The sequence below is a fragment of the Thunnus maccoyii genome, chromosome 3 (genome assembly GCF_910596095.1).
Source record: "Thunnus maccoyii chromosome 3, fThuMac1.1, whole genome shotgun sequence".
Lineage (NCBI taxonomy): Eukaryota > Metazoa > Chordata > Actinopteri > Scombriformes > Scombridae > Thunnus > Thunnus maccoyii.
This window is the reverse complement of record NC_056535.1, coordinates 21,083,397-21,105,452: the sequence shown is the minus strand read 5'-3', so window position 1 is coordinate 21,105,452 and position 22,056 is coordinate 21,083,397. Positions and strand designations below refer to the sequence as shown.

The window sequence follows — 22,056 nt, the reverse complement described above, 5'->3', positions numbered from 1 at the left end:
CTCCATTATTATAAAAGGTGTATTTGTTAACATCCCCAATCTGCATGGACTGGGCTATTCAGGAGAAAATTGGAAACGCTGATTATGTTAATCAGAATGGGTGAGTGATTCATGCTGATTAGGATGACATCTATTCATATCAAGGCACACTTGAATGCCAATAATGTAAAAATCCACAGGAGCCTGTCTTTAATTTCTGATCTGCAAGATGTGAATGAATTGAGGAGTGACAGACATGTTTCTATCAGTTCAGATCTTTAATCATGGACTCTGCATCTTCAGAAACACTGAAGGTTATAAAAATATGTTCAGTTCTATAAAATTAAAAATATTTCAAGGAGTTCGTTCCTTTAATGTGGTAATTCTGGGTTGACTGAATGTTACACAGATTAGTGTTGTGTTATTCTGCAAAACTCTATATTTTATTTAGAGGCATCAGATAGGCATTTCATTGCAAAGCCATATCTGATCCTGTGCGTGATGGCGAATGAAATCTCACATTACCCAGCTGTATCTTCTGTCTCAGAACGCCGGCCAAAATATCAAACATGCTAGATAACGATCGGGGTGTCCAAGACAAGATCAGGAGCACGGGAGCGCAATAAAACACGCCATCCATCCATCTATTCACCTTTTTGACGTGCTGTTTCACAAAACTCGTGTGGGACTACCAACTCAGCTGTCCTGTCATCTAGTAGGTGCTTAGCTTAAAAGGGTTTCTCTGTAAACTGACAGAAAAGCAGTTTATCTCCTCTTCACCCTGTAGACTGCACTTTGGCTACTGCCAGAATAAAATATACCAGATGGTCTAAACTACTGTAGTTTTGAAGACATAGACTCAAAGCTATCCATGTGAACTGAGTGCAATCTTTAAAGAACATATGGGCAAAAGAATTGCCTCAACTTTTGCGTCAAACTGCACCGGCTACTTCTGACCAACGCGACAAGGTATTGTGAAAGAGCCAGAGCCAGTGAAGCATCAAACTGAGGGCAGGAAGATGACCTCTGACCGAACCCTACCCCAAAGAGGAACTCTGACATGGGAGCAGATGGATATTGTGTGACCAGCTGCGCCCACACACAGTTAGCACTCTGCCATTTAAAGGTCTCCAGCATCAGTATCTATCCTCACTCTGACTGTGGAGGTGGAAGCACCAAGACAACATGCAGCATTTAAAAATAGATATTTCAGTTACAAGAGGTTTGTACATATCTGAGTCTCCACATTACAGTAGTCATAGAGACAGAACATTTTTTTTTTTTTTTAACGTGCACTGTAACAAAATAGAATTTAAGAGCGTGAGAGAGGGTAAGGAAGAGAAGTGATCATTCAAAAACAATAAAAGGATAGAAATATTACCTTCCATAGGTGTATTAGGGTCCGGTCTGTTCGCAAAAACCACATCAACGTAGTCTAACTGCAGTCTTTCTAGAGATGCTTTTAAACCTGGAAATAGGAATCACAGATCATAACTAATAATTAATCTCTGTTGTGGTAAATTATCACGCTCTTCACAAAAAAAATGTACCTAACCTAAAAATATACAGTTAGTACAGAGAATTATCTAAGCAGGTTAATACAGTTCACCCAAAAGTTTTCTTAGGAACTCCAATAACCCCAAGAGTACGTCAATTATTAAAACGTAGCCTTGATTCCCGTGAGCCAAAGAATCTAATTAGGAAGTATTTTGTTGTTGCAGTGTCAGTGTCTAATCCAATAATCTGCAAGCTGCTACTTACCTTCTATAATGTGTTTTCGGGATAAACCTCTCTCAGTTTCCGCTCTGCGAGGAATAACGTGAGAAAAAAAAAAAAAAAAGGTGTTATAAAAATTACAAGAAATATGACTGGACCTGCCCCGCTACGGTAATATAATATCATATATCCTTTGTGAAATATGATCTAATGCCTGTTTCATTTTTATTGAAAGTGCCTGACAACAGATCAGTTTGGATGACACATGATCCCATTACCGGGAGCATCAGAAACAGGTCGAGAAAAATTACACGGGATCGTTTCTCATTTGGACACACAGGCTGAATCAAAGAAGCATACAGATTGAAACTTACTTTCCGCCCCAGAAGATCTTTGTTGTTATCACCAGGCTTGAACGTCTGAAAATGGAAAATGAAAGCACATCTGTTACAACACCTGCTAAATTATAGTGTGATGTATTTGAGCTGGTGATATCTGAGGGTTTCGGGCTATGCGCTTTAACAGCGAAGATGGAAAGCTCGGACACATGCTTTGGGTAATCGTACATCTCTGCTTTATTCTTTCAGTGTCACGCTCACCCACATCCCAAAATAAGTGTGACTGTGCCGGAACTCAGCCAGCACCAATGAATTGAGTGTTGTAGGCGTATGACTTGACAAGGCTATACAAATGCCAATCCAGGGCCAACAAAGTAAAAGAAAAGACACTATAAGTTCATCTATTATTCAGCAATCGTTGAGGAGGGACACAGGAGTGTGGGCATGGCACGGCTGCTGGCATTAATCTTTCATCTGCCTACCTTACTGTTCCAGTTCACAACACACAGCCTACCAATATGTGCGAGGAAGGAGATGATACAAGATTACAGAGGCTGGCGGGACGGAAATTAAAAAACACCAAACTCAATTAAAGTGTGTCTCATACCTCCATCCTTTCTTCTTTATGATGTTCCCGAGCACCACCTCTGCCCTGCCAAGCAGACGGAGAGAAGACATGATTAAATGCAGATTTCTTGAAACGATAAGAGTGTTTCAGCTGACTGTCTGAGATATGATTTCAAGCCCAAAATTAAAGAATGCAGTCAAACTCTGCACACGTACTATACAATGCATCTGTAAGTTTTTATTGGAAAGGGCACGTGTTCAAGACTGGTGAGTGTGAAAGCTGCCAGGTCAAAGTCAGCGGGGCATGGGCCCAGCTGTGCTGTGGAGTTACCACTATGTCACTCATTTGCAGCCACAAGGGTGGTAATGAGTGACGTTATGTTCAACACAGGGCCCATTAGGGTTGGCCAGACACCTGTCACTAGGATGTCTCTCCGGTGCTCTCACTCACCAGTACATAATGAGACACCTTGTAGCACAATTTTGCACAAAATGTATTTTAGCGGTAGTTAGAGGTAAAACAAGACAAAATAAAACAAAACAAAGCAGCGTCTAAGTTTTGGCAGCACAGATGAATAAAGCAGCTCCTCTAATCGATGCAGTTTTAAAATGAATGATTTTGTTTAATGTGTCAAAAGTGTGTTATTGAACTACAAGAACCACAATTCATCTAACTCTTGACACAGTGCATTAACGCTCCTGCCAGTCTGTACAAATGAAACTTTGTTTGATGAAAATTTCATTTCTTTTCAAATTAGGTCTTATTCTCATAATTGTTGCCATTCTGACTGGATTAGTCTGGTTAGCCGGCAAGATGCCCTTGAAGTAAATCCCTGCCAGCAGCTCACCATACACGAGGCAGTCGGCCTGTGACTTGCACAGCCTTCACGGTTTAACACAGCACGGATGTTGTGGTTCTCAGTTTGCAGTTTGACATTATTACAAGTCAAGATTAATTCCACATTCATATTCATATTTAACAAGAGGTCACATTTTCAGTTTCAGACTGACTCAATTGTTTATTTATTTATATTTGGAAGCCGGTAAGAGATTTATTTGAAATTTGAGGAAAAAATGAGATCATTAATGACTGAGTTAGGGGGTATTTTTGAACATTTTCACTATTTACTCATGTTCATTAAAAAAAAAAAAAAAAACTGTCTCATGATTGTCTATTTCTGTGTATTTTGATGTATAGCCAGACGCAGATTGAAACATTTTGAAGGGTGAATTGGTATTTTTTCATTTCACTATATATGTTTGAGAAACATCCAGATACATCATTTAAAAACTTACATTCACTATGTTTGTATGTGTGTCTTACCTGATTCTACTCAAAAATAGATGCAGTATATTTCATACCAGTGTTTTATAGATCAGTGGTTTCCTGCTGTTACTCTCTGTGTTAAAACACTTATTGATCAGTTTGATGGTGATAGTTAGTGAAGTTAGTGTTTTGAATTTTGGTGGTGGGATTAAAACTTGGTTTACATTTTTATTACATAATGTGCCTTATTTTACTCAATGCAGTTTGAAAATATTAGAATGCACAAATAGTTTTTATTTATAAAGTTTTGATATAAGTATTAGCTGCTGATGCCTGCAGGCCTGACCATTAATGCAGCATCTGTTTGATAGTTATGAAGCTGCTCTTAACTGCATAAAACAGTTTAGTACATCCAAACACTTTTTAGTTCATTATTGTGATAACTTCATGTGATAACTTTTATTGTCACCCAAATGAGACCATTGAACCCCTTTGTAACTTCCTCTATCGTCCTATTAAAAACTTTCTGTTGTGTGTAAGTATCTTGCCAGGAGATGATCACAACTCATGTTGGTACTGCCTGATACGTGATAGCAAACGTTACAACACTGTGAGGTGAAATAACACTGTGTTATGAGCTGCTAGCAACACATCTGTCTGGTTCTCCACTGGCTCTCACACCATAACTGAATTTCTGGCTGATGGCCATTCTTTCTCTTAATCCTTGTTTGTTCCTGATCCTTTGGACACTTAGCAGGATCAAAAGCATGCATTTGTAGTCTGTCATATTCATATGAATATATATTTTCACCATCAGCAGTGTAAAAACTTGTGCTGAGATCCAGATTTCTCATTGTTAAACTGGACTTAGCTTGACTGCTCGCCCTTATATGACATCATGTCTAGTCTCTCTTTTTGAGGCAGAAGTGAAAACTGCCTAAAATTGAGTCTACATATCACTGTAGTGTGTATATAGATATATAGTTTTTGAAAATCCTGTTTCTATATCATTTTGCCACACATTAGTTCACTCGGGTTGCCAACCTGCAAGTTGCTCTTTAAACAATGAGCACTCAAGCACTCCCCTGAGAGCAATAGTGTGTGTGTGAGTTTGTGTGTGTGCATAACAGTGTGTATGTTTCTCTGGCAAGCACCCATGCAGTGCACTGTGTGTTGCCCTTCTGAAATATGAGTAATTTGAGAGCCCAAACATAAGGTACAGTGTGCCTTGAGCAGGTTGACTTTCTTCATCCATCCATTAATTAGCTCTTTATTCCAGTGCCGAGTCGATGTTATGACTTAAAGCAGCAGCCATGACATAACGCTGCATTATTCATGGATTTATAATATTTTATGACTTTCAGATTTCTCTGTAATTATGCTACCAATTTGTTACTGGTTTCACACAATACCATGCAATTACTATGCATCTAGAGCAAAATGTCTAAGCCTGAAAGAAAATGAAGGAAATTCAGTTCTGCCAATTACTGGCATACTTTTGAATGCTTTGACGCCATATGTGTTTGCTGATAACAGCAGCTATGTGAGATAAGCAGAACATGTTTATTTGTGCAATTACACATATTTATTTATATTTCTGAGAAACACTAGCTCGCGTATTGGGATGGATACGCTGGTTAAGAATCACAATCAATATTTAATTAAATATCTCTGTGTGTTGAATGCTTTTTTTCATTACTATTTCTGTGTTTTGTAGGGCTAAACCAGGACAAACATGCCAAACAAACAGGCAACAACTGTGAAAAGCCGAGAAGGGTGCGAGTGAGTGTGAGCACAGCTTACAGACCTCGTTTATCTGTCTGTGTTTGCAGTACAGAATCAACATTACAGCAGTCGACTGTACAATCACCAGCACCACTTCACGTTCTCTGAGTCTGACTGATGAAGGAATTGCAGTAAGCCAGAGCCACAGACTTCACTTGAAAGCGTTTTCCATTCTGATGTGATAAGTGTGTGGTTTGTTCTACTCCTGTGCGTGTGTATGTGTAATATAAGCTCCTCTGTGCCGCTTTGCAGTGGAAGCTGTCAGGATTAACACCTGTGCAACACATACTAAGCTGTGTGACAGGCTGTCACAAACACATGCCTCACAGATTTGTCCTTTCAGTCAAACTGTGGTTTATTGTGTGGTAGCACGATGATCAAAGTCAGTTGGTAATGACTCAAAGATCAACTTTGTGGCTGTTTTTCTGCACCCCTCCCCATCATAAAACAACAAGGCAAACAGATTGTTGAGAGCTCCCCAGAACAATGAAATGTGTAGTGATGACGTTTAGGAGATAACAACTGCTGATGTACTTGAAGAGAAATAAGGAAAACCACTGAGACTAACGGCATGTTTCATATCTTTTTGCTTTCTTTTGTGAAAAGCTGACACTCTGAGCCTTCTCCCCAAAGCATAACGGCAAAACTAGAATATTCTTGGGAGGATTTAAAAAAAGGACTTGGTGCTGTTAATCAGAGATACTGTTTGCAAAGGATAATCCCTTAGATTATTTCAAAGCACCCAAATTACTACAAAGCCAGATTAATCCACGCTAGAATTTAAACCATCACTACATACAGCGATAAGGCAATACAGGGCTGCGTTCTGGGGGGTTAAAAAATATCATCACTGTCTGTCATGTAAATTTAGACCGAGACTATGTTTATCTAAACCCTGACGAATGTTAATGCAACAATGACAAGGTATTGATGAAAAGGAAAATCCTAATTTCAGGTCTATGTTCAAGGTGAGACATTGGAACTACTTTCTGCCAAAAAAAAATAGTCCCAGTGAGAACAGTTCACAGTGAAGTCAGCAGATTACCAAGTCAAACGAAAACTTTGTTTCTGGAAAGATACTTTGCTGTTCATTTTTAGTAAAGTCATTTTTATCACTGAAGTGAATTAACCTCTAAAGCATCAGGGATTATCTTACTGTGAGTAGAGACGACACACTAGGAGCTTGACTTCTTTTCAACACAAGCCTGGATGTAGCCTTTTAGTACTTACATCCTTTCTAAAGCTGTGACCATTTGCTTGTGCACCACTGGGGATCACGCTTGCACCTGACAACACTCCCAGCGAGGCCACTTTAACTTGTTTATGATCTCTACCCGGTGACTTTATAATCGATCACATGTCAGCAGCTTGGTAATATTTGGTGTTGCTGCTCACTGATATATGACCTGTGGCACAGGATACACTCACTTCCCAGCAGCGTAGACCTCCGCTGTGTCAAACAGATTGATGCCATTTTCATAGGCCAGAGTCATCAGCTGCTCCGCCATCTGTTGAGAGAGCAGGGGGAAGAGGGAACAGAGAGGGGTAAGGATGGGATGAGAGATCACTGATGTGAGGTGTTAAGGTTTTTCAATTATTAAACTTCTTTCACAAGAAAAAAAAAGCAGCTTTCGCCTTCATATAACATGTGTTTTCTCTACTCTGGCAGTATGTTTTCACTGTAAGTAAAAATAGGCTTCTTGTGCCAGGATACGACAGGTCATATGGAGGGTTTCTATTCCAAAGCCCTGACTGACGGAAGATGACAAAATCCATCTGCTCTCACCTCATCCGTTATCTGTCCGCCGAACGTCACCCATGTTCCTGAGGAGGAGGAGGAGGAGGAGGAGGAGGAGGAGGGGGGAGGGGTGGGTATAAGTAAACAAACACACGTGTGCCAACAGATGAGCAAGTGAGCAGTGGTGCTATATATATTGAATAAGTGATACTGTACATACTGTAGAAGAAACAAGATCACTATAAGATAATATAATTTAAGCCATAACACGATTTTCTCCATATTTAAAGAGAAAGTACTGCAGGATTATCAGTTCCCCTTCCAAATCTGTTATACAAAGTCTTTGGAGGTACAGAGAACTTCTCAGTGTGTCTCATGATCCAAGACACTCTTACCTAATCCGAGGCAGGACACCCGCAGGCCTGACTTCCCAAGGTTTCTATCAAAAGAGAGAGAATTCAATTAACACTAATGTAGCGCTGAGGTGGCAGTGGTTTGTATGAGGGTATGACCATTAGAGTAGGACTTTAAACCTCATTTTTTATCACTGACTGATTGAAAAATAAACAATTCTTTTGTGATGTTAGTCCTAGCTTTACTTCTGTAAGAAAAATCTGTTCTTAAGGTTCTTACTGCAGCGGAAGCTTACAGTCATGAACGCTGAGAAGAAGAGGGTTTCGTGTGGATTTGAAGCCAGCCTGCATCTACTGCAGCACTGACACATGTAGATTCGAATGGGTAAGGAGGGACAGTAACACGTGTGCCAACAATGAGAATGTGTGTGTGTGTGTGTGCAGATAAATACCAGGGGAAAGTTGGACAGAGAGAGAGAGATAGAGAGAGAGGAAGTGGGTCTTAAGCAGGCCCACCATGACATCCACTGAAATTTCTCCCAGCACACCAGCATCGCTCAGCCGCCATCTGACTGAAATCCCTTACAACAACGCGGAAGCTTTACTACTCACTACAACTTGCTCCTAAAGCTGGCGTCTCTGAGCCTATCACAGTCCAGACAGACCCCTCTGCTGACAATCACAGCTTTGGTTGTGCCTTTGATTCTTTTGTGCCAGTTTTTAAACGTTTCTATGGTTCCTAGTTAAAAGTCAACATCGTAAGAAATTTGTTACAACACTGAAATAACTTTTCTGTTTCAATTTGTTGTTGTTTCTTTTTTTTTTTTTTTTTTTCAGAGAGGGATCTGGAGTGCATCATCAGACCGACAAAAGCCTCGAGAGCTTAACAGTTGTATTTCTTCAGATATCTCAGATCTAAGAAATGATTACACATAGAAAATGAAATGTTCTCTTCTGGCCAACCTCTTTCAGAAGATAAGCGGGCGATGTGAAAAGATTAAAATAAAAAAAAGTGGCATCAGTGATGATGTAACGTGCAGGAGTCAAAGTGAGTGTGTGGGAGGATATGTACTATATTTTTATAAGACTGCCTGTATGGACTTAGTAGAGAATAGAGAGGGAGACAGAGGATAGGTGTGCTGTGTGTGTCTGTGTGTGTGTGTGTGTTCATGTCTGTGACTGCATGTGTGAGCGGGACTGTGTATGTGCGTGTGGGTGTTTTGTGAAGCTGTGATAAGATTAGTGAATTTCTGCGATGACTAACAAAACACTTATTTTAATGTGGTCAGAACACAAGTCCAAAAACACTGAGTAAACCGTTTAAAATAAATATGGAAATCTCTACAGTATCATATCCCCTCTAAGTAGGCTAAGTGGGCTACATTTGTGTTGTAGTGCAATACAAAAAAACAAAAAAAAACAAGCTCTTCAAATGCTTTAAGTTTCTTTTTGATGTATTTCCATATGCTTTCTATTTTGGAAGAGTTAATCCAGTTAAATGTTCACTACATCATCCAACATCATTAGTTCCAGCCTTACTGAACCACCCTGGATGCTCACGAAATCTCTCAATTTGTTTAGATGCTGATCTTTGTTTTCTAACTCAACAAAATATTTCAAAACAGTATATCAGAGCAAAAACTGACCATTTTTTGACCCATAAGAAGTTCCACTGAGGTCGAGTGATATTTAAACAAAACAAAAAAAACATCCTGTTCTTCTTTTTGCTATTAAAACAGTTGTGTCAAACTTTCTCCAAAGAGCCTCATTAAAAAGATCTGATTTGGTCAGTGAGGTCTGTAATCGTGTTATGACGTCACATATAGGAGCCCATTAACTTACAAGCAAACACAGTCAGTCATGCCAGAGAAGAGAGAGAGAGAGATAAAGATAATCTAGAGGGACCACATGCCCTTATGGTGCACTGCAGTGACAAGGTCAGCACAAGTCCCCTCTGGCAAACCACTAGAGCTAATCTACAATTAACTGCCTCTTAATTGTATGAGTAAAATACCCCCTCAGGGGGTCTGCTGCTCACTGTCGCAAACAAAGATAACTTAAACCAAAAGCAGCTTCCTGACCAAAATTGTTCCTGGGCTGTGTTTGCTGGAGTGTTTTTAATGATGTCCAGTGGTAGAACAAAATATCTTCTTCACTAAAGATTCTGCTCGACTGCGTCCTATTTTAAATCAGTTGTGAACACTGTAGAGTTTGTCTCTTAACACTGTTGTGCACTAGACTGCTACTTTACCACTTGAGTGCATTTCAAGCCTCGCACTATTCCACCTAATGTGATTAAAAAAAATTTGTGTTGTTGAATATGTTAACACATGGTACACAAGCATGTTCAGGAAATGAGATGCACAGTAAACCTCTTTCTAATTAGATAAACGAGGAGCAACTGTGCGCTTCTAGAGTTGCAGCTTGTGTTGGAGCTTATCACAAAGCAAAGCTTATTGTGTAAGTGTTGCACAAGCATGCTTTAACCATGAAAACCACACATACTGTACAGCACTAGTGCATTTAAGCACTTCACCAAAACCTAAAAATAAATAACAAGGATATACGCATACACAGCTATACCCTTGCCATTGTTCTCCGTGTAAGGATGTCCTTTTGTCAGCACATCGTTGTGTTCAATACTTTACTAGACTGGCCTTGAATACTGTGCATTGCTGCAATGACCCTCTGCCAGGGCCTGGAAGCAGACAGGGGTCAGGTTCCTGCTGAGCCTCAGCAGACATGAACCACAACAGTAAAGTCACCTCTCTCACACCCTCCTCAATAATGAAGGAGACAGGTACAGTTCAGGAGAGCAACACCACTGCAGCCACGAGGACAAAGCCAGATGGGATCCAGTGAACAGGACACGTAGTGACCACAATGTCCAGTACGCTTGTTTACTTTGAATTACTAGGTAATCTTTCTCTGAGGTTTCAATTAACATTCAATCAGCACAGGGAGGGACTAGCTACGACAGGCAAGGGTTGGGGTTACTTTGGTATGTAATTTATTTGATTAAGGGTGGCTTGGAGATCATTTACACACAGCTTGCATTACACTTTAGCTTGACACAAAGAATCCTGTCAATCATTCAGCTCTGCTGCTGTTTTGGAAGCCCTTGAAGGAAGATGAACGGCAGAGAATAATGAAACTGCGATATGTTTTCTTTCCATCAAGGTCAACAAAAGTCGGGGAATATCAGAGGTCAGCAAAGTCATCTATTGCTAATTATTGGATTACTGATTATTGGAATACTCTAGCTGTATATCAATGGGATATCAACACAGTCATAGTATGCACAGATAAAAATAAATAGGTGAACATAACAGTGTTCAGCTACCAATATGCCTGCTGATAGCTGAGCTTTTGTACTGTACCTCTATACTCTGGCCTATAGTTAATGATATTAAGTGTGTCTCATGATCAGTGTGACACAGCTAATTGCATGATTAATCTTGTCAATATGGCATCAAAACTGTATTCACTGTAGAGAAAAATGTATTTTACTAACCAAACGAGGACAAAAAACAAAAACAAGGACAGATGTATCAATAATCTTTGATATGTGGCACATGACACCACTTACAGCACACTGCAGGAGAATTGAAGCATCAACAATGAATAGACGACACAAAACCAGCTAGTTGAAAAAATGCCCAAAATAAACTGTGTATAGCGTTCAAGTAAACACTCTCAACATATGAACAGAGTTTTCCTGACATGTTGTCAATTTTGAAATGCTGAAACAGAGCAATGACACCCATATACGTCATCATTTTGGTCCACTAGAACAATCTGTTCCAATTTAAAGAGCACAAATTTGTCTTTTTTCTATTGATGCTGTGATGATTATACTAACAATATATTTGTTCTTATCACCCACAACTATGAAAAGACATGGGTTGGTTTCATAGCAGACAAACATACAAACATACACCCAAATTGTCCCTTGATGTTGTTACAGTACGTAAAAAGAGGTCAAATGTAAGTTAAACTACTAAAAAAAATGCTGAATTAACCTTTTTATTAATAATTAGACATGAAAAAAAAGAAAATTCAACTTCGTTAAAAACACCAATTCTCAACAATTATTCAGGATGTGAGTTGGTGATGAGCTCAGTCTACTGTTGCACCCAACAGGTATTAGTAATATTTTATACCAAGCGTCCAGTAAATGCCATTTAATGTCAAATCTGCTGCCATCGCATGTATTAAAACTGTGGCTCGAGACGATTGACAGTGATTGATCTACATCAACTCTTTGCCAATTAGCAGTACTACACCATAAATCATATACGCAAAGTTTAAATCATCAAGTAAAGTTATTAAATAAGGTGTTAGTGTGGAGTGTAAGGAAGTACTGGAGGCATGAGAGAGGATATAAAATCAGGTTGAAGTCAGCGGACAGGACAGGACAGAGTGATGAATGAGGAAACAAGGTCACAGAGCTGTAAAGAGGAACGTGTTGAGAGATATGTTCACCGAGCAGAACTATTAATACAACCTCACCCGTGGCTTCAACAGAAAAAACACACACAGACTGAATGCCACTGGCTCGTGATGGCTGCAGGTGGTTTCCTCCTCCATTCTGATTTATATAACATCCATTCCACTTAAAAGGAAGGGAGGGGAGGGAGAGAGGGACAGAGCGACAGTTGAGACTTTAGATATTGGATTAAAACTGTCCTGACTAGGAAGAAAGAAAGAAAGAAGAATAAGGTGAACTACTTTGCCCCGAAAAGCGGCTTTCACACATTAATGGTGTTTAAAAGAACTTTTCACCCCAAAGTTAAAATTTCATTATCATCATGTTAGCCCAATTACCTCCAATTAACCTCAGTATTCACCTCTACCTTGGTTTAAAACATGAATGGTTGTGCTCTTTGTTGTGAACGTACAGCGTTCAGCCATGAGGCTCTGTTCACTTGCTGACAGCTGAATTACCTTTTTTTTTGTATCTCAGAGCAAAAAAAGACTCCATTCTTGTTTCAGATAAAGCCAAAGATGGAGTTGCGGGGGTGATTTCAGACTGGAGGTGAGTGGATAAAGATAGTTGAATTTTCTATCCTTTGAAGAACCCATCTCAACACAGGGCGCTACTTTTACAGATGGGAACAAACTACATGAGAATGGTTGGAGACCATTACAAATATTTCTATCTTATCTTGGTTCAGAACAGGTACCATCTATATTAAAATGAGAGTCCCAGTCTATCATCTTCTGATACTTTTGACAAACGTTAAAAAACTGGAATGGCCGGAAAAATAGGTTTGGTTTGCTGCTGCTGCTGCTGATGGTAAGAAATCTTCATAAACTTCACAGTACAGACCAATCAGGAAAGATTATTTTTTTGTTATGGGGGAATGCCCCTTTGAGTGTCAGAAGAAGCCAATTCTGGCGTGATTCTCATAAAGTGGGGGTTAGGTCAAGACGGTAAAAGAAACTGAATTATGTTATCACAGCCAAAATATTAGTTTGTGCCAATATACTGTTGCCTGTCAACATTTTAAGCTATTTTTTTCCCAACAAAAGAGTCAAACATTTTTTGATTCCAGCTCATAAACTATGAGTATTTGCTGTTTTTCTTCATCTTGTGTGATAGTAAACTGAATGGCTTTGGACTGTTGGTCGGGTAATAAAAACATTTTAAACACATAACACTAGTCTTTAGAAAACTGTATTTTCTGACATTTTATAGAACAAATAATTCATAGATGAATCAAGAAAATATTTAGCAGATTAATTTATAATGAAAATAATCACACTTGAAGCCCTAGTCAACAGTTCTTTCTTCTTCTATTCTACTCTATTTCTATTATGTAACTCCTTATTTTAAGAAACCTTCTGGCCATCTCTACTCATGCTGTGACTCCCAAGATCCGCTGTCCCTCGTGGAAGCCATTAAATGAACACACACTAGGTTTTACACTGTATACTGGTATTTGCTTGCAGTGCAATATTTGACAGCAGCCTGAAAACACGTCAAATGTGATTTCATTTTGAGAATGCAACCAACTTCATGCATAAAGCAGCCAGAAACAGAGCCACTGGCATTGAAGGACTTCAAGACAGTTGTCAATAGTTGTTTATTTTTTTTTTTTCACTTGAACACAAACAGATTGTCGGCTCAGAGGGTTTTCCTGAGGGTGAATTTGTTTTTCTTTTAACTCGGGCATTTTCAGAGGCTCTTGTCCGGGATAAATCTGCCAGTACCCACAGGGATGGAAAATCTTCTGCTATATGCTGGAGTAGAGAGAACGGGGGGAAATTTACTAGAACCTGTGGGGGATTCCAAGTCTTAGCAAAGCTTCTTATGTTGCATCTTCAGTATCACACTGAGCTGTACATTAACTTCGTGGCATGCTTTTAAATTGACTAAACTAGCCAAAGGAAACTAATATTTTATGCCAAGAGGCTGAATGTATTCTACAGTAAAAATGAGTAAATCACTTGAAACTGCCTGAACTTAATGTGTTGACAGAAGCTGGAGAGCTGATATGGAACCAAATCCATCAGTCATCGCAAACAAAAAAAACACTTAGTGAGGCAAAAATTCTGAAAAGTTGCTGTACCATCTACAAACAAAAAGGAATCACAACTACGGGACCTCGAGTCTACTAACAAGCACGTAACATCATGCTGATACAAAGGAGGTTGCATTGGGTACTGTATCGGTTCTGAGCAAATTGGTGCCATCTGCCCAATTAAAAAAATGTTGAGGTTAAATATTCATAATACACATGACTAAGCATGATGCTGTGGGGGAGATGGGATTTTTCCCTGCTGGCCTCTGCTCCGGTATACTTTAAGTCAGCTAAAGCTCTGGCCTCCTGCTACAGTTTAGCCTCACTCCTATTTGTGCTACAGTTTTTCCTCAATCGCTGCCTTACACATTATGTAAGACGCGGTTCAAATGCTTCTCAAGCAGAAAGAAAAGGCTAAATACAAATTTCATTGTCAAAACAAGTCTGTTGATTCAGAGTTCATTTATAAATCTAATTTCCTTACTGCTCATCCAGAATAAGAGTCTGGTGTGGCATTTGAAATGGATAACACATAATTGTGCTAATACAAACTAAACTTTAGGCTAAATTTGTATTTTAGCATGCTACAGTTAGCACATCAATCATGTGTAACCCTTTAGGAAAAACATATTGCAATGCAAACAGTCCTGCACACAAATGAAACAGTATAAACTGCTTGACAGAGTACAAGAGAGATACTGAGTGAATAAAAGGACTTGCCTCTTCTTGGCAGTGTACAACAGAATTAATAAATCTAGGCTATTTCTAGTGTATTTAAGAAAATAACACGCAGAGAGAAATGAGTGGTGCTGAGGAACACACACACACACGCATACACACAGAGGCCCTAATTAAACTCTATCAGTGAGGCAAAGAAAGAACAGCTGTCTTCATTTTCTCCTTCAACATAACACAAGTGTGTCTCTCACATGCAGACACGCTTATAGACACATAGGCAAAATATTCCACAACAACCTGCCCCCCTACCCCCCCACCCCCTTCCGATCTCACTCACCCCTCTTATACACCAGCACAGACAAAAATCTCAGTGAAATACAAGCCTACATCAATAAATGAACCATCTCACCGTTTGGCAATTTCTCTCCACATGCCCAAAGCAAACAGATGGTGAATGTTCTGTGCACATTTAAGATGGTAGCTACTGTAAGTGGCTACTGTGGCCTGAAATCTACACTGCGGATGAGTCTTAGTATTTACATCAGAGTAGCCAAAGTATGCCGCTGTATGTGTTCTGTTTAACTACCACGGTCTATTTATGATTCATATTTGTAGGGGGAGTGCAGGCTGTGGAAAGCTGGCTCCCTGATGAAGAGAATGCAGGAAAACGTCCCAGCATGCACCCACACTCACGACGCCCCAAATCTCACACCCACTGCTTTTGTCACCCAAGCCTGAGCGATGCATGCTGCTTTTGTGTAACAAAATACTGGGGGGAAAAAAAACAACAACTATGCACAGTTTCATAAAAATTCCCTTACAAGGACAAAAACATTCCCATAGTGACAGCACCATTAATTCAGTTTTCATTCTGCAATTCCAGCTGACGACACAGTCGGCGAACATTAACTTGTATGCATAATTACCGTGTACTATAATTATCTTTGACATACTCTTGAATTTCTGTTTTTATCTTTCTATGTCCACCATCAACATAACATGAATGGGGAACAGGGTTTTTAAAGTACTGTCTTATCCCCGTCAGTGATAATGATACATCACAACTTCACACAACACAGTGGGGGGGGGGGATTTAAATGCCATCCACTTACACAACACTGCCAGTGGCTATTTACCATGCTGACTGTGATTCATTGTCAACTTTACAACCAAAAGTGGACCTCCAGAGATGTGAGGAATCCTACTGACAGTCTGAGAAAAAGCGAGTTACTTGTGGATTTACACCAGGGGAGAAGGTGAGTCAGCTCTGATTTACATGGCCACTGCAGTAAACGATACTGAGTGCAACACAGCAGAAGTGTTTCGCAGCTGATACAAACTGTAGTGAAGAACAAAACCCTGCTTTGACAAAAAAAAAAAAAAAAAAAAAGTCCCCCTAAAGCACAAACTGCATCTACAGCAGTACATAGTGAACTCTTAGATTTAGTCTGAACAAAGCACAAAAAACAGCAGTCCAACTGAAAAATGATACGTATTAAAACTTATTTGCCTCAGTGTTACTTTGCAGCAGGTTATTTGCACCGTCTAATCAAATAAAACTGGCTCTTTTAAAAAGGTGAGTCATTCCCTCAAGACATTTCCTGGGTTTGGTTGATTGAGAGAAGAGCTGATACTGGACTGTGAAAAGCAGAGGCCTTATGGGATTGACTCCCAACCTGCACTGCCTGCCCAGTCTAACAGATATTCTTCCATTCCCTGAGCAAGACTACTTTACATAATCATAAGCCATTTTGTGTGCATCATTAATTCAGTCCTGACTGACGCTATTTAATCATTCCTTGGAGGAGGTGCAGGCTCTCACAGCCGAAGCTCGATGATTTTAACCAGTCATGTCATGCCGACCCGGTGCCACATTACAAAATGGCTCAGTTTGTGGTGAAGCAGCCCACTAAAGCTGCCGCCATCACTCCGTACCTTGAAAAGACATTCACTTTGATGGCTTCCTCGTCCTTGTGGGGGAGGTCACTTCCAACCTAACCTGCATCCTTGCTCGTAGACGTAGTCTGGCAGTCTTCATTCAAGCTCAAGGCTGCCATTCAAGGAAACAGAAAGGACCTTATGCAAATGAGGCTGATCTGAATTTCACGCTGCTATTCTGCAGTGTGGATAAATTGTGGAAAGTTTTGTTGGGTGGATAGGACAGCTTTAACTTTATTCTTTTGGGGGCACAGTTATAAAACCCCTAACTTCTTCAGCTGTCAATGGCAAAATGAAAAACTCAAACAGAATTTGACAGAGAAAATAATCTTGTGCTCAAGGATAAAAGCAGAAATGCAAGGCCATGTTAAAGGGCTTGCAAGCTTTAACTCCGAGAGGCACATTTGAAATATACACACTGACATGAGCACAGATCACTCCATCCCACTGTACTTCCTCTTGGGCATAGTGCCTACACTAGCATTAACCTTACCACTCTTCCTTTCTTTCTTTCACTCTCTCCTTCCTTCCCTTTCATCCCTATCTCTTCAAAACCACAAACACTATGTTGTACCCTCAGTGCATGCATCTCCGAGCCTCATTCTGCATTTAGGCCTGCATTACCTTCGGTTTACATCAGATACAACCCTGGTTCACAAACACACAGCCCGTTATGCACTTTGGACTACACTGCGGAAGCGAAGAACACAAACAGCCGCTGGCCCCTGAGCTGAAAATGGTTTTACTCATTCAATATCATTAGCCTCAATAATGACAGTGTACCAACATGGTGAGGCTGCCGCTTGCAAATCAGATGCAAAGGATTGTGATGTGCCTTCAGACAACAGTGCTCAAGATGTGTAATGTGTTTCCTCAAATCAACACTCATTGTTAATTTCTCAGTCAATGCACCACTAATTTTTCAATCAAAACACATTCTGGCTTAAAGGCACAACATCACCTTGCAATCTTTCTTCTTTAGCTTTGAGAGTTTGAAAAACATTATTTGAAGTGTTTGTATTTTAATATTAACAGTTGATTATAAATCAGGTGAAACGTTTTGTTCTTTTGATAATAATGTTTGGTGAAAGAGTGGAATATGATAAATGGTAAATGGACTGTACTTATATAGCACCTTTCTAGTCTTCCAACCACTCAAAGCGCTTTTACACTACAAATCACATTCACCCATTCACACACATTCATACGCTGAATGGGTACAGGGGCTACCATGCAAGGTCCCAACCTGTCCATCCGAGGAAACTAACCATTCACACACATTCATACACTGATGGCACAACCATCAGGAGCAATTTGGGGTTAAGTATCTTGCCCAAGGACACATCGGCATGTGGACTGGAGGAGCCAGGAATTGAACCGCCCATCTTCCAATTAGTGGACGACCCGCTCTACCTGCTGAGCTGACAAGCTCTTGATTGAGGATCTTCATTAACCTGTACAATTTGAGATTTCTGCTGAGATTTTGATACATATTTCATGACATCAATATCAGATAGATAGATAGTTAGATAGATAATATACAGAGAGCAGCTCATTATTGGAAAATAATTCTTGACATGCTGAATCAAGTCTGCAATACAAACCAGACACATTACATTAGTGGCCAGCTTGCTGCAGATCATATGTGCTGTACCTTACTATGATGAAAAGTACTGTGAACTCAGTTTCTCACAAATACTGCCTACAGATTTTTGTCCTTCACGGCTGTTCAATGCGCCATTAACTTTACTACCCTAAAATATTCCACAATAATCATTTTTCTCCTCCTTTTCAACCCTTGAGTAAAAGCTGAAATAGTTTAAATAATTCACCAAACAAATACAAGACAATTACATTTTGTTGTAAATGCTTGTCTGTGCCTGAACCTTTGCTTAAATGTTTTTGTTGTTTAAAAGTATCGGGGTATGGAAGATAAAAACAGTCACTGGTCTTCATGTACCTCAGGGTTCCTACACACAAACGGGATAAATAATTTCCCTGAAATAAAACATGAAATCCTTGATCCAGCATGTCAGAAAAAAAGGCAACGGAACTGTAAATACTACAATTGAACAGTAATCAGTAATCAACTGATTGAAGGGGTGGGTTTAAAATTCAGTGCAGCATCATATCGAGATACAACATTGTGGGCAAAAGCTATCATTATGTAAAGTGTCGATGTTATTTTCTTTGTATGTAGGGGATGTTCTTGAATATCATAAAAAATGTCCTAATAGTAACAATTTGGACAGTTGTGTTGTTGATTTACATAGCTTTTGAATTAACAATTGGAAATACAACTGATTTGAATATTTCTGCTCCAAATTCAATTAATCATCATAAACTCACACTGTAAGAAATTTAAGACTAAGTGATTATCAGTATAAGGTAAACAAACACAAATATGTTAAAGAATATTTCTGTCCTTAGGAGACTAATCTGGGAAAATACCAATTAGCTGCCCCTTTAAAGCTGAACAAATACAGCTGACTGTACATTGTTTTAGTGATTGTTTATGTCACTCCTGCACAGGACAGATTAGACATCAATGGACACTAAATCAGAATTGTATGCAAACCACTTAATTGTACCACTGGAGTACAAAATAAGATCAGATACAATTTCTGTTTAAATCCTTCCTTCCAAGATCTTGTTGTTTTTGTGGTCACACTCAATCACTTAATAAAAGTTTGGGGTTTTTTCATTCATTAGCTGCTGTTATTATGAAGCACGTCGAGACTGTCATCAATCCTAAACAGGTGGGGTTTGGCAGTTCTGACAAGGAGTAAGGAAGACAAACTGGCATAAAATAGAGTAGTGGAAAAATATGCTGTCTTCTTTATGATGTATTCTAGCCTGTGCCTTGAGAATTTCATGGCCATCACTCAAAATATACTCAAGCAGGAGGTGGCAAATTCTACAGTTTAATATCCCTTAAAATACTTTATATGGGTCTGAAACTTTTGGGGCCAAATTTATAGTCACCAGTCACCAGTTTAGACATGCCATACCTATACTTCATGCCAGTCTTCATGCTCTGCTCGCTGGAGGAAGGCACACTCTGAACAGAGAGTTGTCCCAGACTCCGAGCCACCATCGCCACTGCTCTGAACTTGCTGCGGGTGCCTGTGCTGGGGCTGTTGGCATTTTGGCGGTTTAGCCGGTCCTCTGTGTTGCGGCTCACCCCCCCACGATGGTCCGTGCACACTAATGACACCTGCATCCTGGCTTTTGGCCAGCTGTCCCAATTATAGATACTTTAATTAAACTCTCCTCCGGTTAAATCAGGCTGACAAACTCCCAGAGGTGGAAAGTCTGGGGATCCTTTTGAGAGTGAGACAGTTCAGTCTGTAGATGGCCGCTACCCTGAATTAAGCCTCACACTCTGTACCTGTTAAAAATCACTGCCGCGGTTGATGAAATGACTGACGAGCTCACAACAGTGAAGGACCACTGATCAGGTGAAAACAAAATCCTCTCAAATGAAGTCCCAGTCCGAGCATAACATTACAGAATCTCTGCCTCAGCGGGTGTGAGAAACAAATTTGCAATCACTGCAGACTTCAGATACATGAAAGGCAGGTCCAGTACAAAGCTTTAAATAAAAGAAAAATTAAAATCTTCTTCTAAAAAAAAAAAAACAAAAAAAACAGCAGTCCAAAAAAAGAAGAATTTCCCATTGCAAGTTTTTCCTTGATTCATCTGGGTGTTCTCCTCTCGCCTTATCTATGACTGAGAAGCTCATCAGAGGCTGACAGGCAGATTTAGAGTCTTGCAATTTCCTTTTAAAGCTGAGCTCAGTGCTAGAGATAACACCTCTTGCTGCCAAGCTTTAAGAGTGGAAACGCATAGATCCACACAAAGAGACGGAGGGAATAAAACACAACACACAGTTCCAGGAGGTTTTCATCTCCCCTTCTAAGCCCGCCTTGACAGCTGCAATGACCGCTGAATATTTTGCTGAATACTACTGCATGTTAGCAAAAGGACAGCCTCATATTTACTTCCCAGCTCTGACCGTTGCCTGGATTAAACTTACATCTGTATGCCTTGTGCTCAGCATAAAGCGGCACAGTGCACACAGGCAAGAGATGGGAGGGGAGAGAGAGAGAAAGAGAGAGAGAGAGAGAGAGAGAGAGAGAGAGAGAGAGAGAGAGAGAGAGAGAGAGAGAGAGAGAGAGAGAGAGAGAGAGAGAGAGAGAGAGAGAGAGAGAGAGAGAGAGAGAGAGAGAGGGAATGTGGTGGGAGGGATATGAAGAGAAGCTATGAGGAGGAATATTCAGAGAGCTACAGCAGCGTGAGAGCAAGGCATTGAAATCTGTTGTGTTCACAGGAGCTCCACTAAGAAAGGGTAGTGCATTTTTTTTATGCTTTTCTTTGTCCGTCTGTTGCCCTGCAGTGTGGTTTAATATAGTTTATTCTGTCAGGAGAAAAGGGAGAAGACGAATGCTCACTGGTCAGGACTTTGCAATAGCCTATGGCCCCAGAAAAGGGGGCTCTCACGTGGGTCTGCTCAACTGCCCATGAAATATTCATTATGTAACTTTATCTGTGACAATATATGTCAAAAGCAGGAGTGTCACAGACATAAAAGAGATGCTGTGTTTTTGTCTGTTTTACTTTATTCCTTGTTCCCTGACTAAAATATTATAATTTATTGAGAGAAATGCTTTAATCTTGCATATTTATACAACTAAGCTGTTTCATCAAGAACCTCCAGTTGCTAACTACTATATGACGTTGGTTATTATTGGTTATTAGAAATGGTGCTGATGAACAATAAGAGCATTCTTAGGTGAACTGAATAGGCAAATAATAAACAGAATAGTAAGAATACGATCATGTTTGGAAGCTGAAAATAAACACCACGGTAATTGGACTCAACGCAACAGTGGCTGCAGATTGAAGAGAGAGTAGATGAGACACCACACGCGCTCAGTAATATAATACTGAAGCTTATCTGAGTGGAGCAGCTAGTGTGACAAGGAGATAATTAAAAGAGATGCCATCAGGAGCGGACGTGTGTAGTAAAGCAGTCGAAGAAGCGACCTCCATCACAGGAATTCAGCAAACAGTCTGCTGCTAACTGACAGCCCTATTCTTGGAACTATGACCTTTTGCTCTCCTGGACTTAAATATAACCCTGAGGGGAAAAGTGGTTTAATTCGAC

At 39.9% G+C, this 22,056-nt stretch overlaps 1 protein-coding gene across 4 annotated transcripts in view; it reads right to left on the bottom strand.

Moving 5' to 3' along the window:
• kcnab2a (potassium voltage-gated channel subfamily A regulatory beta subunit 2a) overlaps window positions 1-22,056 on the bottom strand; it is a 94,915-nt gene that overhangs the window by 8,633 nt on the left and 64,226 nt on the right. For 3 of the 4 annotated variants that reach the window (XM_042402883.1, XM_042402893.1, XM_042402901.1), the window contains 7 exons: window positions 7,786-7,829; window positions 7,439-7,476; window positions 7,081-7,160; window positions 2,641-2,685; window positions 2,070-2,114; window positions 1,741-1,784; window positions 1,361-1,447 (listed from right to left, as the gene is read on the bottom strand). In XM_042402883.1, coding sequence (XP_042258817.1) covers window positions 1,361-1,447; window positions 1,741-1,784; window positions 2,070-2,114; window positions 2,641-2,685; window positions 7,081-7,160; window positions 7,439-7,476; window positions 7,786-7,829 — 383 coding nt within the window. Of the gene's footprint in view, window positions 1-1,360; window positions 1,448-1,740; window positions 1,785-2,069; window positions 2,115-2,640; window positions 2,686-7,080; window positions 7,161-7,438; window positions 7,477-7,785; window positions 7,830-19,897; window positions 20,110-22,056 lie in introns of those variants that run through there. The other variant, XM_042402911.1, reaches the window with a different exon arrangement.